The sequence below is a fragment of the Vipera berus genome (assembly GCF_964194415.1).
Source record: "Vipera berus genome assembly, chromosome: 2".
NCBI classification, from domain to species: Eukaryota; Metazoa; Chordata; class Lepidosauria; order Squamata; family Viperidae; genus Vipera; species Vipera berus.
The window spans coordinates 103,239,134-103,255,067 of NC_138203.1; the positions used below are offsets into that span (position 1 = coordinate 103,239,134).

At 44.0% G+C, this 15,934-nt stretch overlaps 1 protein-coding gene across 1 annotated transcript in view; it reads right to left on the minus strand.

Annotated features, from left to right (window-relative positions):
- The window catches only part of LOC308664271 (transient receptor potential cation channel subfamily V member 6-like), a gene marked incomplete at its 5' end in the record, with an annotated part of 126,266 nt that overhangs the window by 12,419 nt on the left and 97,913 nt on the right, over nucleotides 1-15,934 (minus strand). Inside the window, 6 exons of the mRNA XM_081321346.1 lie at nucleotides 3,903-4,009; nucleotides 5,101-5,369; nucleotides 7,284-7,350; nucleotides 9,105-9,270; nucleotides 9,368-9,444; nucleotides 9,941-10,027. Coding sequence (XP_081177472.1) covers nucleotides 3,903-4,009; nucleotides 5,101-5,369; nucleotides 7,284-7,350; nucleotides 9,105-9,270; nucleotides 9,368-9,444; nucleotides 9,941-10,027 — 773 coding nt within the window. The remainder of the gene's footprint in view (nucleotides 1-3,902; nucleotides 4,010-5,100; nucleotides 5,370-7,283; nucleotides 7,351-9,104; nucleotides 9,271-9,367; nucleotides 9,445-9,940; nucleotides 10,028-15,934) is intronic.

A 15,934-nucleotide genomic window follows, 5' to 3' on the forward strand; every position in this document is an offset into this window, starting at 1 on the left:
AATTAGAGAAAGGTTGGAGAATGTAAATAGTAGGTGAAAGTTTTTTTTTCTTTTTTTTTGAAATTAATATGAATAAGGACTGGGATTAAGAAAATCTATTCTGAGTAAAGCTCTTTTTCTGTTTTCCTCTTTTTCTTTTTTACTTTGTAATATTAATATTGTTTGTATTCATTTTATATGAACTAGAGGGAGATAGAATTAATAGTTTATTGTTGATAACATAGGGGTGCTTATGTTTGTTTTTTGATTTTATACCCTGTATTTAGCTCTGGGAAGTCGGGGGGGAGGAGGGAATGGGGGAGAGGGTTAGGGAGGGTTAGATAGGGATGGGGAGGGGGGATTAAAGTCAAAATGTATTGTAAAACTTTTTAAATAAAAAAAAGAATGTATCGGGTGCACAAAAATCTAGGTGGGTGTACCAATTTCCAGAATTTTCAAAAATAGCAATTCTTTCTGGGGAATTTTGTGAGCTCTGAAGGGGGCCCAGCTTGGAAGGTTGAACAGTATAAATACAATACATAAATTATTACCCAAACATTACAGCATAGTCACATTTAATACATAATCTTACCATGCAGGGGGGACAGGAGGAATGAAATGGAGAGAGAAATTGCTAGAGAATAAGTAGTATTAATGGAAAACAGTGGAAAAGACATGAGCAAACTTGGAGTGAAAAGATTAGTCTTGCCCTTTGCTTTGCTTTTTTGATAAAAAATTCAATCTGTATTCAACATTACAAAAATTGCTAGGTGTTAGAGAATCTCTTGAGCATGATCCTTATTTTTATTAGGAATTGGCAAGGATAATGTGGATTTGAAGAAAGAAATGTCCCATATGTAGTTTTTAACACATATTTTATATTTTGGTTTAAACATAAAAACCGCAATTTCTTTTTATAAGAGACACAATTTCACCGATAAACTAGATGTTCAATTTAATAGAACTAGAATTGATTATAGTCATTGATCAATTCAGAAACAAAAAAGAAAAGTAATTGTAAAACAACAAGTAAAAGCTATGTTAAAACTTAACAAATGTAACACTGATGTGGTCAAATTACCGTATGTGGAATTTTATAATAAGGAAAACAAAACACACATTCAGAGAAACAAAAATCACAGTTATCAGATGGTAATACTCTGTAACTGTAAATGAAATACATTTGGGTGTTGTTGGGGATTCAGTCAGTGTTATGATTTAGCTGAAAGCACCATGTCATTCATAAAAAATAAAAAGCTAGCTAAGCATTTCTTAGTGCCATATCTCAACAAGGCACAATTTTGCTGCTAAATCCAAATATGGAACTACCATATGGAGACCAGCTTGAGGCACTGGGCTAGAAACCAGGAACTATGAGTTTAATTCTATCTTAAGCAGAAAGCCAACTGGGTGACCTTGGGCTGGTCACTCACTCTCAGCCCTAGGAATTAGCAAGAGCAAACCACTCCCAAAAATGTTGCCAAGAAAACTGCAGGGACTAATCCAGATAATTTCCAAGAGTCAATATGACTCAAAGGCGTTTCCCCACCCCCCCAATAAAGACAATGTGGAATTTGATTGACACAGAATGAAGAGAATTATGCTACAAAATACTAATGAAATATGTGGAATAGAGGATGCTTAGCATAATGATGAAATGAAAGAGGTTATGGATAAAACAAATGCATGTAAGACAGGGATTGCTGCCAAAGAATGAGATGATATTGCCTATACCAGGGGTAGGCAACCTCGGCTCTTTTATGACTCATGGACTTCAACTCCCAGAATTCCTGAGTCAGCATAGCTGGAAATTATCTGGATTAATTAGCATAGCTGACTCAGGAATTCTGGGAGTTGAAGTCCATGAGTCATAAAAGAGCCGAGGTTGCCTACCCCTGGCCTATACTGTATAATGTACTCATAGAGAAAAAGAGAGTTGAAAAGAATCCAGTCAAAGAGAGCAGGGAATGGCTAAAATTTCAAGGCATTTAAAAAATGAGAAAGATAATGGGAATAGAAAATTATTTCAGAACTGAGAGAAAAGGACTGAACTAGTGGCCCCGTTTGTGCATGTGCACAGGTGCCAGTGGCCCACATGCGCATGCACACGGGCACTAGCACCAACGCTGTGGGCGTGCCTGTTTGTGCCTGCGTGTGCACTGCACGCACACACATTTCCCTGCTCCTCCCTTTCCTTCTGGGCCGCCAAGCTGGAAAGGTTGGAGAACTCTGGTTTAGAGGTTTCAATGGAATTAATAGTGATACGTTGAAGAATGTAATTGAAATGAATGCTATAAATGTTTATGTCCAAGAAAGAAATACAAGAAAAGGAGACACCTAATGTAAAAATGCTGAAAAGTGGTAATTTCAGTATGCCAAGAGATTTGTTGTGATTAATATAAATGTTGCAATGTATTTAAAATAGTTCTTAATAGAGTATGTTTGATATATGCTTCAGCTGCTGTTTGGCTCTGGGATTTGAAGCCTATTTTTGATCGATTTGAGCTAAAACGATATGGAATAGCAGAGATGCATTCATCACCTATCCTATCAAGTGTCTCACTGTGACATGTGCTCAGATGCTGTGTGCTGATTGCTTTATAAACCTGGCAACCTTTATGCCATGTTTATGGCTGTATGCCCATTGAGCAACTTTTGCATTTGAATATACTGTGTATATATAGCAGCATAACAGCACCTCAGGAAAAAATGAGCTCCAGTTTAGCTCTTGTCCTCCAAACAGAAACCTTTTTCCATAAATATATCTTTGCAATCATTACAGTGGGGAGTAGAGGAAGGGGGAATAAGTACTTCAATGTCACGATCATGATCACATCTACCTACCTACCTACCTACCTATCTCTGTCTCTCTCATTCATCATCTATCTATCTGTCATGGCCCCATCGGAGCCTGGTTCAGAGGAGGAGGAGGAGTTGCAAGTGGGACCATCCGACAGGGATGACATGTCTTCCTTGGCATGTTGGAGAGGCCAAGGGCTGAGGACGATGCTGTCCCAGGCCCCTCAGGCATTGGGGAAGGTGGTTGACCAAATGGAGAGCTGCCTGCCTTCACAGACACGGGGGAGGATCGGCTGCTGACAGGCAGTGGTGTTGATAGGCAGCAGATCCCCTCTGATGAGGAACAGCTGCCTCCTCCACTCAATCCAAGGACATGGAGAGCAGAAAGTAGAGAAGGGCTGCAAGGTTAGTTGGGAGAAGGCCGCCCTAGCCCTCCTCACAAGGAACACCTGGAGTGGACTGACTGACGGAGAAACCATGGTGAGTTAGTCTTTGCTAGGAACAATTGCTGGTTTTGGATTACACTCCCCTGGCTTTGACTCATGCCTTTTTGCCATGCTTGGAGGACTGCTTTTCACCTTTGCTTTGAGGACTGCCGTTTGTCTTGCCCTAGCGGTGGCTCAGTGGGTTAGGACGCTGAGCTTGTCGATCAGAAGGTTGGCAGTTTGGCGGGTTGAATCCTGAGTGCCGCGTAACAGAGTGAGTGCCTGTTACTTGTCCCAGCTTCTGCCAACCTAGCAGTTCAAAAGCACGTAAAAATGCAAATAGAAAAATAGGGACCACTACGGTGGGAAGGTAACAGCGTTCCGTGCGCCTTTGGCGTCTAGTCATGCTGGCCACATGACCACGGAGACGTCCTCGGACAAACGCTGGCTCTTCGGCTATGAAACGGAGACGAGCACCGGCCCCTAGAGTCGGAAACGACTAGCACGCATGTGTGGGGGAAACTTTACCTTTTTTTATATCCATGAGAATATCCTAAATATCAATGTATTGATGCTATGGTTTTATTAAGTAAATAGATTTGAGTGCTATTTGGTTCAGATAGTAACTAGTCCACACATATAATATCCTCTTTATCATAGAAAATATACACAAATTGCTCTACTGATTATAAAACTTACCTCAGGTATCTCTGGTTACCTAGCCCATATTCCTTTCCACAGATGCCTAAGCGAGGCCAGAGCCACTGTGGGAGTTTGCGCTCTAGCATAATGGTAGTGGAAACAACCTGAAACACATAATTTTAAAAACTGGGTAATCAAAATGTTTTAATTAAATCAGGGGATTCCACTAGTGTCGTAGCTGGAACCTTCCTCTTTTGCGATAGTTGAAGAAGGCAACACAGACTAAAGAATAACAAGATTTACATTTGTAAATTCCCTGGAGGAGTATGGCCACATTAAACAATATTTGAAGAAATTGTTCGTCCAGTCCTGATGCTTCCAGAACTCCACATGGAAAGGATTTCATGTAGCTTTTCATGGTTTACTTCTTCTTCAGAAGTTTAGGGGGGGTACTTTGTTGCCCTTAACTTCTACAAAAACACCAACATGTCCATGTAACCTTAGGTAATATACGTAAAGCAGGTTTTGGAGTTTCTCTTAGTGCCAATATGCAATGTACCTTCATGAATTGCAGCATATCCCATAGCTACAAATTTAGGAAGTGATCCAAGTATCGTCTGCTCTGGTGGGGTCAAGCAGGCTGAGAATTTTTATTCCTTCTTCCTCCTTTCTTTGGCAATTTTTTTTCCAACTTTTTTCCAACTTTTCCCTTAAAAGTTGACAGGACTTTTTTTTTTCCTCCTCAATTTTTCTCTAATCCTAATATTTCTATGCTAATTTTTAAAGCCATTCTAGCTTCCATACATCTGGATTTATGCAGATACGATTCTTACCTGCAGTCATGCATTATGCATGAGTGAACAAATTAGGAAACCCCATAATTGTCTTTCAAAAAGCCAAGTTTTACTCCCCTGCATTCAGTTATATATACCTAAAACAGGTATGATTATTGAAATCTTGTTTTCGCAGTTGAAAAGAGTCACTGATTTGTTTGGGATTCTGGAGTCACAACATAATTCGAAGTCTAATTCAGAAAGGATACTGAACATATTTTCATTTCAATTTTATCATGATTCCCCTTTGGTGCAGATTTTTATTAAATAGACACAGACACTGTTTTCTGAACTTATTTTCTATTTGCTTTCATTAGATAGAAATTAACCTAAAGAGAATTATCTGCTCAGGTCCACGCCCCAGTTGCCTCCCCTCCATCATGTACAATCAATTAATAGGCCAAAGAAACTTCATCCCTCACCTGTGCTCTCCAAAGTTCATCCCGCTCATGAGCCACACGCCAGTGGGTGTCCCCCATCATGGCAATAAGGAGGTTGAGCATAAGAAGGGCCGCAATAATAGCAAAAGCAGAGTAAGTGATGCCATACATAAAAGGCAAGTCCACCTCGTAGTTGGCAGGTCCATCAATGATGGTGAGAAACAGCTGAAATGTGCTGTAGAGTGCCATGGGATAGCTATAAAAATGGCCCAGTTCATTGGGGTCTTCTGTTTGGAAGATGATGTAAAATGCTGGCAAAGAAAACAAAAGAACATGAGTTCAGATTCTAATTAGAAGATGATCTCTTGTTGGACATTTGCCATGTGTAAAGTGTTGTCTGCTCTCAGTATCACTGTGTAGCTGAATTGTTCAGTCAGCCTTCATTGTTATTCTCCTGTTGCATCTCTTTTGCAAAAGAAACCCTGTTTCCAATCAGATTTCTCTACAAACACACCTTTTTTGTAAAGTTTTTGGCCTAGTTTTCCTTACTATTGCCAATTGGTTTAGATTGGATTGGATTGGATTGGATTAGATTAGATTAGATTAGATTAGATTAGATTAGATTAGATTAGATTAGATTAGATTAGATTAGATTAGATTTTGCCAAGAATGTATGATATAACTGTGATAGATATAGATAGATATTAGAGAAACACTCAGATAATCTTTCCCAGACTGAACCAAATATAATTCTCACTCATTTCTTTCTATAGCAACTAATTTCTTGAGAATAACAGGAGGAAGGAGTAACACTTGGAAATGCTGCTAAGGAAAGGGAGAGACGCCATTTGTTCACTCTGCAAATTATTTTTATAAGCCCTGTTTTTCTCAATCTGATGGAGAGGAAGCCTTTAGAAATTTTAATGCAGAGAGTGCTTATATGGTTAGGTTGTAATATGTGGGAAGTCTCTGGGGTAGCTAGAAAATTGATTGATTTAACAATGGTTTGGTATGCAAATAAAGCTTTTATTTGTATTGTTTCCTCTGTTCAATTGTGTTTGAACTTGGAGTCTTCCTGGACACTATTTGATTTGGGTGAAAGAATAGATGGTTCTGTTGAGAAATGGAAGGCTTTTAGAGTTAGGAGAACATGACTTGAGATTTGGACCTCATGAGTATTTGTGGCATGACAAAGTCAAGTTCAGTTTGGATTTTAAAAATCATTATGCTAGACATGCTATAATTAAGAATAGATACAAACTGGTCGCAAAGGCATATAATTGTCAATGATCCTCTTATTTGCAATTACTAGAAATATTGAAAAATAAAACATTTTAAAAGACTGTATGGTTTTAAACATTCTAAGATTGAGACAGAATTGTGTATAAATGATCAACATGTAATTATTAAAATGTATAAACTTATTGAAATTTGTAAATTTTTATATTCTTAAATTTTTTAATAAAATTATTTTTTTAAAAAAATATTAAAATAACATTGAGGATTTTGTAGTATTATATATGCAGTTCTATGAAATGCCATGCATCTTTATGACACTGAATTAGTGATAGTTGGTAGAGGATCTTGGCAAAACTTCAAAAATACTTCAGATTCCATTTTATGATTTGATACATTAGGATAAGAGGTACAAGAAAGGTTAAATATCACAGCCAGCTTAAGATAGGCAATGGTAATCTGCTGTAGTAAAAACTATGAATCTTGTAGGATGAAGTCTAATCAATTACTCTGCCATTCACTACCATTAATCATCTTATTTTATCAGACTCATGAAGCTATCACCTTAAGCAATAAATTAAATAGCATATTATCTGACAACATAGAGAAAAGGAAGATAGAGACTGCAAGAAGGAAATATTTACACAGCATATCAAGTAACCAGTTCCAGCCTCAGGAAAATTTTACTGAATATAGAACCCAATCAGATAAACCCATTGCAATCCAATAAAAATGGTGGGAGGCTCCCTCCTTTTTTATTATTATCATAACTATTAATTTCAAGTTTGTATTATACTATTTATATGTACATTTCCCTTTATTAGTTGTTAGTTGTCAGTTATTATTAGTTGGTAACATACAAACAAAAGGAAAAGTCAAAGATATGGCTACAACAGAAGATATCCTATAACTAAGAGGAAGGAATTTGGTAATATTCCCATTCTCAGAGCCAAGCTCACAAGGATGTAATCTAAGCATATGTAACACACCAGATGCAAACCCAAGGATGACCACCGCCATGAGCCAGCAGAAACGGAGGAGGTCTCCAAATATCATCTAGAAAGAAAAACATACAGTGACCAAGCAGCTCTTCTTTCTCACAAAAGTACATCCAAGGAACAGCATTCTAGATCAAGACAAAGATGCTCTGGATTAGATTGTCATTCCAGCCCCATTCCAACTTCAAGGGATCCTTATCTATTTGCTTCTAAAGGCTTTGCTAGCTAGGAACTGTGGCTGCTGAAGTCTAACCTACCTGAAGGATCCGAGGAAAAGGTCATCCTGACCCCAAGCCTTAGGTCAGAAATCAGAGTTTTGGAAACAGCCACTTCAACATGAACATATTTAGTAGTTAAACTGAAGCCTTGTAGATAGAATAGCCCCGATATGTGAAAACTCAGCGGAGGAGTGAGGAAACAGGATTATCTTGCCTGTAGCATTTAAATTATTTGTTCTAGAGATTTTTGATGCTTTCTGTCAACCAAATTCCAGCTATTCTTCAACAGAGGTTTTGAGATGGGCTAATCAATCTTTATCTGCTGAGTTTTGACTGCCTCAGTTCTATCTTTTTTGTTTGCAGAACTGGTATATTCCCATTTTATTGATTGCTCCTGTTTCAAGTTGCTACAGGAAAGCATATGAAGATGGAAACAGTTCACACATTTGCTTCTTTTATTTGTATTAATGTTTTATAAAGCCATTATGGGTAGCAGATTTGAACAGCCTTTCTCTCCCTTACATTGTCAACGTGTTTATCAAATTAGTTTTCAGTGCCATTTAAGCTGGTGGCCATTACTGTAACAGTTGCTTCTGTCTGTCTTGAATTTATTACCAATCAGGATAGAAAGAAAACAGCCAGGCAATCTAAACTCACAATGAAAATGAACTGTGCCCTTTAAATATTCAACAGAGTCATACACAAGGTTTCAAAAAGGCCCTAGAATATTCAGAATTATTAAGTCCCTTTACCTCTGCTATCTCTTTCTACTCCCATCCCAAAAGGAGAGAAAAAAATTGCAGAACAGTCAAGGTTCCAAGAAGTGGAGAGCATCCTTGAAAATGGAAATGCCCATAGGGGAATCCTCCTTTGTAACAGAAGAGAAATAAAGGAATGATTGACAGCAGATGCTACACTGAATACTGAGTGAGGGAAAGCTTACTTAAAGGGAAAGTTATGGGTGGGAAATCTTTTTAAAGAGAGGCTGTACAGTTAATGACATTAGATAATCATTAGATGTGATTTCCCTTTCATATAATTCCTCTAGTTAGGAATTCAGAAATATTTTAATATCTGAGAAATATCAGTACATCTCACTCAACATGCTAGATCTGAAGGATAGCTGCAAAGATATGGACAGAAGAGTCCTATTTTTCTTTATTATTCAATGGGTGGTGACAGTAGATTAAGCTGGGGAGAGCTGGGATAAACCTAAAAGCAATCTACAGATGAAAGCCAGGAGAAAATTCCAAGATAAATGATATCCACATCTTTCTTACTTGCTAAATGAAGACTAAAACTTAGATCAGAAAGTGATAGATAGATAGATAGATAGATAGATAGATAGATAGATAGATAGATAGATAGATAGATAGATAAAGATCTTTACTATCCTTATACAGTAGAGGATGTTATAAGGACTGCTGCCTTGGGTAGTCGGTTGGACTAGAAAACTTCTAAAGTCCCTTCCTTCCTTATAATTCTATGATTCTATCACCTTCCATTTACGATGAAAAAATGTTGCCAGAAACTGCATCAGCATATCCTTCATCTATGTACTTATCACCGTCTTCTTTTGCGGACAATCCCTTACTTTTTGTATCATGATGGTAAAGGGCCCAAGCATCTGAAATCCTCGTGCAAAGTACATAATATTGCACCAGCCAAGCACCAGAGCCAGAGACATGGGTACAACTTCTCCATTGGTGCTAGTGAGACGCATCACCATGGTCAGCAGAATCATGCAGGCATGCACAATGCTGCAGAGATAGAAACAGCAATGAAGAACAGAATTTGTACAGTCCCTCCCCCCCAGTAACATTCAACAGCAAACCAACTACTAGGAAAGAACCTTACATGATGGCGTGGAAAGGTCCTCCGAGGATAGTTTGCCCAAAGTACTTGGTTATTCCAAATCTGAAGATATCTGGAATCTGGAATAAAGCCATTGATCAATGGTGTGCTCTGCTTAAAAACAATTGGCTCATTTTCTCACCAACAAACAAAGAAAAGAAACCCCCAAACTCAAAGGTATTCAGAGACAGAACTCTCCCCCCCCACCCCTAATACTAGAATCTGAATGAATTATCTGAACTGCAATCACATGCTGAGGCCTTTTCTTTCATTTTGGAGAAGTCACTCCCTGATGCAAAAACGACTGGTTCAAAACGCCTGTGACCTCTGCTATAGGGAAAGCTTTAAGATTACTTAGTTAAGCACTACAGTATCACATTAGATTAGCACTGAACTAGGTTAGGATCTACTGTATACACTGTAGCAGCCTTCATATAGAGGTCAGAGGATCTAGAAAGATCTTATGTTAAACAATATTGCTAATCCTATTGTAGAATGCTACTTCTGGTGCTCAGTTACTTTCTACTCAATTTTTTTTCCACACAAAAATTGGAGAAGGAAAGACATTCCTCTTACCTCCAAGATCAATATCACGATGGCTCCAACAACAGTGATCAACTCACCAACAAGTCTGTGATTATCTTCAGAAGTAATGTAAGACTCCTGAAAGGGAAAGTAAACCCATATTGGTAGGAACATGACATTTTCAAGAATTAATATTTCAATTATCCAACTTCCTTGTTTTATGGACTTAGAACAAGATGACAGTGAGGATCAATAAAAGTGGTGAGTTCAGAATATATCCAGGACTGCATTCCATTTTCAAATCAGAGAAACAATATTAGTGACTACTCGTCTATTTGCCTTTTCCTTGGAGAGCTGTTGCAATCTGTACATTTCCCCAAAGGATAGTGGATGAGCACAAGACTGGCACTGTGGAATGCACGCTATGGTTCTAGAAGTTAATGAAAACTACACAATTACTTTGATGGACCGGCCAATTACTCTAAAATTTTGAAGAAAAGAAAAAAAAAGAGCAGGAAACTTAGAAACTTGAATACAGCAGGATTACTTAATAACTTGAGCTAATGTGCTTTTCGGCTGGGAATCCCACTGGTAGTCAACTTTCAGAATTAATACAGTTTCAAGCAAAGTGAGCCAACTGCCTGACATTCTGATAACTTAAGAAAGTTTAACTTCGTCTCTGCTGTGTCCATCTGCCTTTCTTTCTTTAAAAAAAAAGAAAAGAAAAAGTCTTCAACTTCCTCATACTTGGGAGATTAAATGCTAATGTTTCCTGTTATGACAATGGAAACTAAACCTTCCAGAAGTAAAATTGTGACAGATGACAACAGAAATTACTGTATTAGGTGACAGTGATATTTTAGAGAAAGAGAGAGGCCAAATTCAAGGGAAAGAATCCCTCTATATACCGATGAGTCGGTTGCTTATTAAGAACATTAAACTTTTCAACTTTAGGGATCCTTTGTTTATTGAAAAAAAGAGCCTCATGAATTTAATGTGAAGATTTGCAAGGAAAGCGTTTACAAATTTGACTGAATTTGCTTATAGAGCTATTTAAGACTAGGAAGGCTGCTACGGGAGAAATCAGCATAAACGAATATACCCATATCTTCCAAGCCACATTTACTGTCAAAATTTAGCGCTAAACGAATTGAAGCCTTGCTTATGGTCATTGCACATCCACAATAAGGTTCGTGCAGAGAATCCCCTATTATTTGATCAACACAGAAAATAAAGGCTGTACACATATTACTACAAGCACAGTTTATGGTCAAAGAAGCTCTCAAGCGCAACAGCTTTGCCCTTCTTCTTCCTCACAGGAGCATAACCAGCTGGGTGGCGGAGGCGAAGGCATCGGCGGCGCCGGAGGTGAGAGACCCGCCCCTGGACCACGGCAGCCGTCGCAGCCATCCAGGAGGGGCCGGAGGCTCTGCTCTGCCCCGGCCCCCCCCCACCGGCTCCCGGGCGACGGCGGCGTCTCCAGGTTATCAGCGGAGACGCCGCGGACCAGCTGGACCAGCCGGGTGGCGGAGGCGGAGGCATCGGCGGTGCCGGAGGTGAGAGACCCGCCCCTGGACCACAACAACCCTGGACCACGGCAGCCCTCGCAGCCATACAGGAGGGGCCGAAGGCTCTGCTCTGCCCCTGACCGGCTCCCGGGTGGCGGCGGCATCTTCGGCGGTAAGAGCAGCGGTGCGGCGTCTCGACCACCGTGGGCTGCCCCTGGACGGCGGTGCCTCCGAAAGATGCGCACCAAAGGAGACGCTGGACAATGGAGGCGACGGCCCGACCCACCTCCTCGAAACATCTTGATCGGAGACGACAACACCAGGGGCATGACACCAGGGACTCCCGTACCTCTGAGATGCCACGCTCTGGACGGTCCCCAACCAATAGGGGCCATGGAACTGCGGCCGGGAACAACGCCCAGAGGATCAGGGAGGGAACTGTTTGGGGCGGCTGAACCACCGGAGCTGACGCCAATTAATGGATCCCTCCATCCTGCCTTCTGCCCATTCTCACCCATCTTTGCCCATTCTCTCCCCACAGGACATAACGGGCCTGGGTGCTAGCCACGGTGGCAGAGTGGCTGGGCCATACACCTGCTACCCCATAGTGGTGAGAGCTCTATGGGGTATGCCTCACCCAGAGTACGTTCTGGACCACCTCCGGAAGCAGAGACACAACCCATCGTGAGAGGATGAGGAGTGGCCTGCTTCTGGGGGTTCGCCCGGCCAAGTGGCAGTGGCAGGGCGACGATCCAGATACGCACCTACCCGGCTCGACCCTCCTGCAAATTCACCATCCAGGGGACAGCCTTCCCGGAACCACCTGTGACTATGCCCGTTCAATACTCTAGCATAGCACTGCACGCCCTCAGGGGTTCCCCACTCTCCTGGGTGCGACCCGCCTTCATCACATCCAATCTTGATGACGGGCCCAACCACTGGGCCTCTGAGAGATGGCCGGGCAGGGTCAGGGGCCTCCAGCACATTCCCATCAAGAGGCCCCTGATTAAGTTCTTAGCTAAGTTTTTTGTGGGGTTAGGGAGGGGGGAGGGAGGAGACTATGGTTGCGCGGGAAAGGCACACCTTCCAGCCACCATAACGCATGCCAGGCCCACGGCCGTTCGCGACGGCGTACAACGAGGGCCAGTCGCCGATAACACCCAGTGGCGTACTGACGAACGTCCCATCCCTAGGATGGTGGGGAATGGCAGAAGGTGCACAGACAGAGGGCCGTATCGTCACCGGGAGTGTCATCTCCGCTCTGTAAAGGCGGTGAGACGCTCCGACCCTCTGTTCTCCCCCGGAGGACCCGGGAGCAAAGGTGCGCACCCTCCCATGCTGAGGCTGGTCTACCTGAATGCAAGGTCCGCAGCCAACAAAGCTCACCTCATTCGTGACCTATTGGAGAGTGAGCATGCGGACCTGGCCTGCATCACGGAAACCTGGCTGGGCCCAGAGGGGGGTATTCCTCTGGTTGACCTCTGCCCGCCAGGTTTCCAGGTACTGCACCAGCCCCGGGCTCATGGGAGGGGCGGGGGAGTGGCAGTTATCATCAGGGAATCCCTTAGCCCGCGAGAGACCACCGTCCCTCAGATGGTCGGGTGTGAGTCTCTCCTACTGAGATTCGGCCCAGGGGCGCAGCTGGGTCTGCTGCTGGCGTACCTACCACCTAATCGTGCAGCGGCGGCCCTACCCGAGCTACTCGATGTCCTCTCAGAGTTGGTGGTTGAATTCCCAAGACTCATGGTCTTGGGCGACTTTAATCTACCGTCCCTGGGAGGATCGTCCGAACTGGCTCGGGAGTTCATGGCTTCCATGACGGCCATGGACCTGTTGCAAATAATTTCTGGGCCGACTCATGAGAGAGGCCACAACCCAGACTTGGTGTTCTTGTCTGGACGGTGGCGTGATGATGTCGGTGGGGGTGCCACAACTGTTACGCCCCTGTCATGGACCGATCACCACCTCCTGCGGCTAGACTTCCCCCTTGCCACCCCCCACCGTGGGTGCACGGTGCCAGTCAGATGGTACCGCCCTAGGCGCCTAATGGACCCTGATAAGTTCCAGGCAGCGCTTAGGGACTCGCATGCACCCCCTGCTCACAGCTCGGCGGAAGCCTTAGTGGAAGCCTGGGAAAAGGCAGCCACGGAGGCTCTGGACCGAGTTGTACCCTTGCGGCCTCTGACCCGGCGCAGATCCCAGCGAGCCCCATGGTTCACCGAGGAGCTCCGGGAGATGAAGCGTCGGAGACGGGGCCTAGAGAGCCGTTGGAGGTCCAGTCGATCCGAATCCGACCGATTGCGACTAAGAATCCTCACCAGGTCTTATCTCGCTGCGATAAGGGTGGCAAAATCCAACTACTTTTCCACCCTCATCGCGTCCGCAGATAATCGCCCAGCTGCCTTGTTCAGGGTGACTCGCTCCCTATTAAACCAAGAGGTGAGGGAGGAACCCTTGCAGGGTCGAGCCGAGGAATTTGGTCAATATCTGCTGGATAAAATCGCTCGGATTCGAACTGGTCTGGACTCCAACTGGGCTGAGATGGAAGAACAAGACATGGACAGTCTTGTCGACGTCATCTGGGAAGAATTTGATCCTGTAACTCCTAAGGAAGTGGACAGGATTATGAGAAGGTTAAGCTCCTCCACATGCTTACTGGACCCGTGCCCTTCCTGGCTGGCCTATGCAGCTCGAGAGGCGACACGAGGCTGGTTCCTAGCGGTCATCTCTGCTTCTCTGAGTGAGGGTCACTTCCCCACCGCCTTGAAGGAGGCGGTGGTGAGACCTCTCCTCAAGAAGCCCACCTTGGACCCATCCTCTTTGAATAACTTTCGTCCAGTCTCCAATCTTCGCTTCCTTGCGAAGGTTGTTGAGAGCGTGGTGGCGCACCAACTTCCTCAGATCCTGGATGAAGCGGTTTATCTAGACCCGTACCAATCGGGTTTCAGGCCGGGCTACAGCACGGAGACGGCATTGGTCGCTCTGATGAATGATCTCTGGAGAGCCCGGGACAGGGGCCATTCCTCTGTCCTAGTCTTATTAGACCTCTCGGCGGCTTTCGATACCATCGACCATGGTATCTTGCTGCGACGCCTCAGGGGACTGGGAGTGGGAGGCACGGTTCTGCGTTGGTTCTCCTCCTTTCTCCAGGGTCGCTCGCAGTCGGTGCTGACAGGGGGACAGAGGTCGACCCCGAGGCCTCTCGCTTGCGGAGTCCCTCAGGGGTCGGTCCTCTCGCCTCTCCTGTTCAACATCTACATGAAACCGCTGGGTGAGATCATTCGCAGTTTTGGAGTAGGGTACCATCAGTATGCTGATGACACCCAGCTTTTTATCTCAACTCCAAACAATATCAGTGATGCCCTAGACGTGATGTCCCGCTGCCTGAAAGCGGTCCGGGAATGGATGGGGAGAAACAGGCTTCAACTGAACCCGGACAAGACTGAATGGCTGTACGTACCGGGAAACCAGGAGATTCAGAACGTCCCACTGCTTAACATTGGGGACAAGTTACTTCCCCCTGTTGATAGGGCCCGCAACCTGGGTGTCCTCCTAGACTCGCAGCTCTCCCTGGAAGACCACATTGGAGCTGTGACCAAGGGGGCCTTCTCCCGGGTTCGACTAATTCGCCAACTACGGCCTTATCTGGACCTGGATTCCTTACGTACAGTCACCCATGCCCTTGTGACATCTCGCCTAGACTATTGTAACGCTCTCTACATGGGGCTGCCCTTGAGATCCACTCGGAAGCTTCAACTGGTGCAAAGTGCGGCGGCACGGACACTCTTGGGAGCCTCCCGATACTCCCATATCACACCTCTCCTCCGTGCGCTGCACTGGCTTCCGGCTGCCTTCCGTGTGAAGTTCAAGGTGCTAACGATGACTTACAAAGCCCTACATGGCATGGGTCCGGACTACCTTCGGGAGCACCTTCTGCCGATGTCAGCACCCCACCGTCCTGTGCGCTCCCACAGAGAGGGCCTCCTCAGGGTGCCACCGCTCAAGGAATGTCGGCTGGTGGCCCCCAGGGGGAGGGCATTCTCAGTGGGTGCGCCAGCCCTCTGGAACACCTTACCAACAGAAATCCGGATGGCCCCTGACCTCCGTACCTTCCGTCGCGACTTAAAAACTTTCCTGTTTCAGCAGGCTGGCCTGGCATGATAGCGTTAATTGGGGTCCCAGTTTGTGTTCATTAGTGTTTCTTATTATTTTTATTGTTCGATCTGTATACCTTCCTTCCTCTGTACACCGCCCCGAGTCCCTCGGGAGAAGGGCGGTTTATAAAAACTAATAAATAAATAAATAAAATAAATAACAGCAGCACATTGGTAATGGAAAACCTCCCACCATATTTCTGTACATATTTCCATTTTGCCTAAAATGCGTTCTCTCATAGTCGGGTCATTAACTTCCGCACTCGCTAAAGAGCAATTTTCAGGGAGTCTTCTGAATTGTTAGCATTTGTCTGGAAAATCCATGAACCGAACTAATAGTGTCCACACTTTTCCCTCTAACTACCAATTTGCCTGTTATTGTT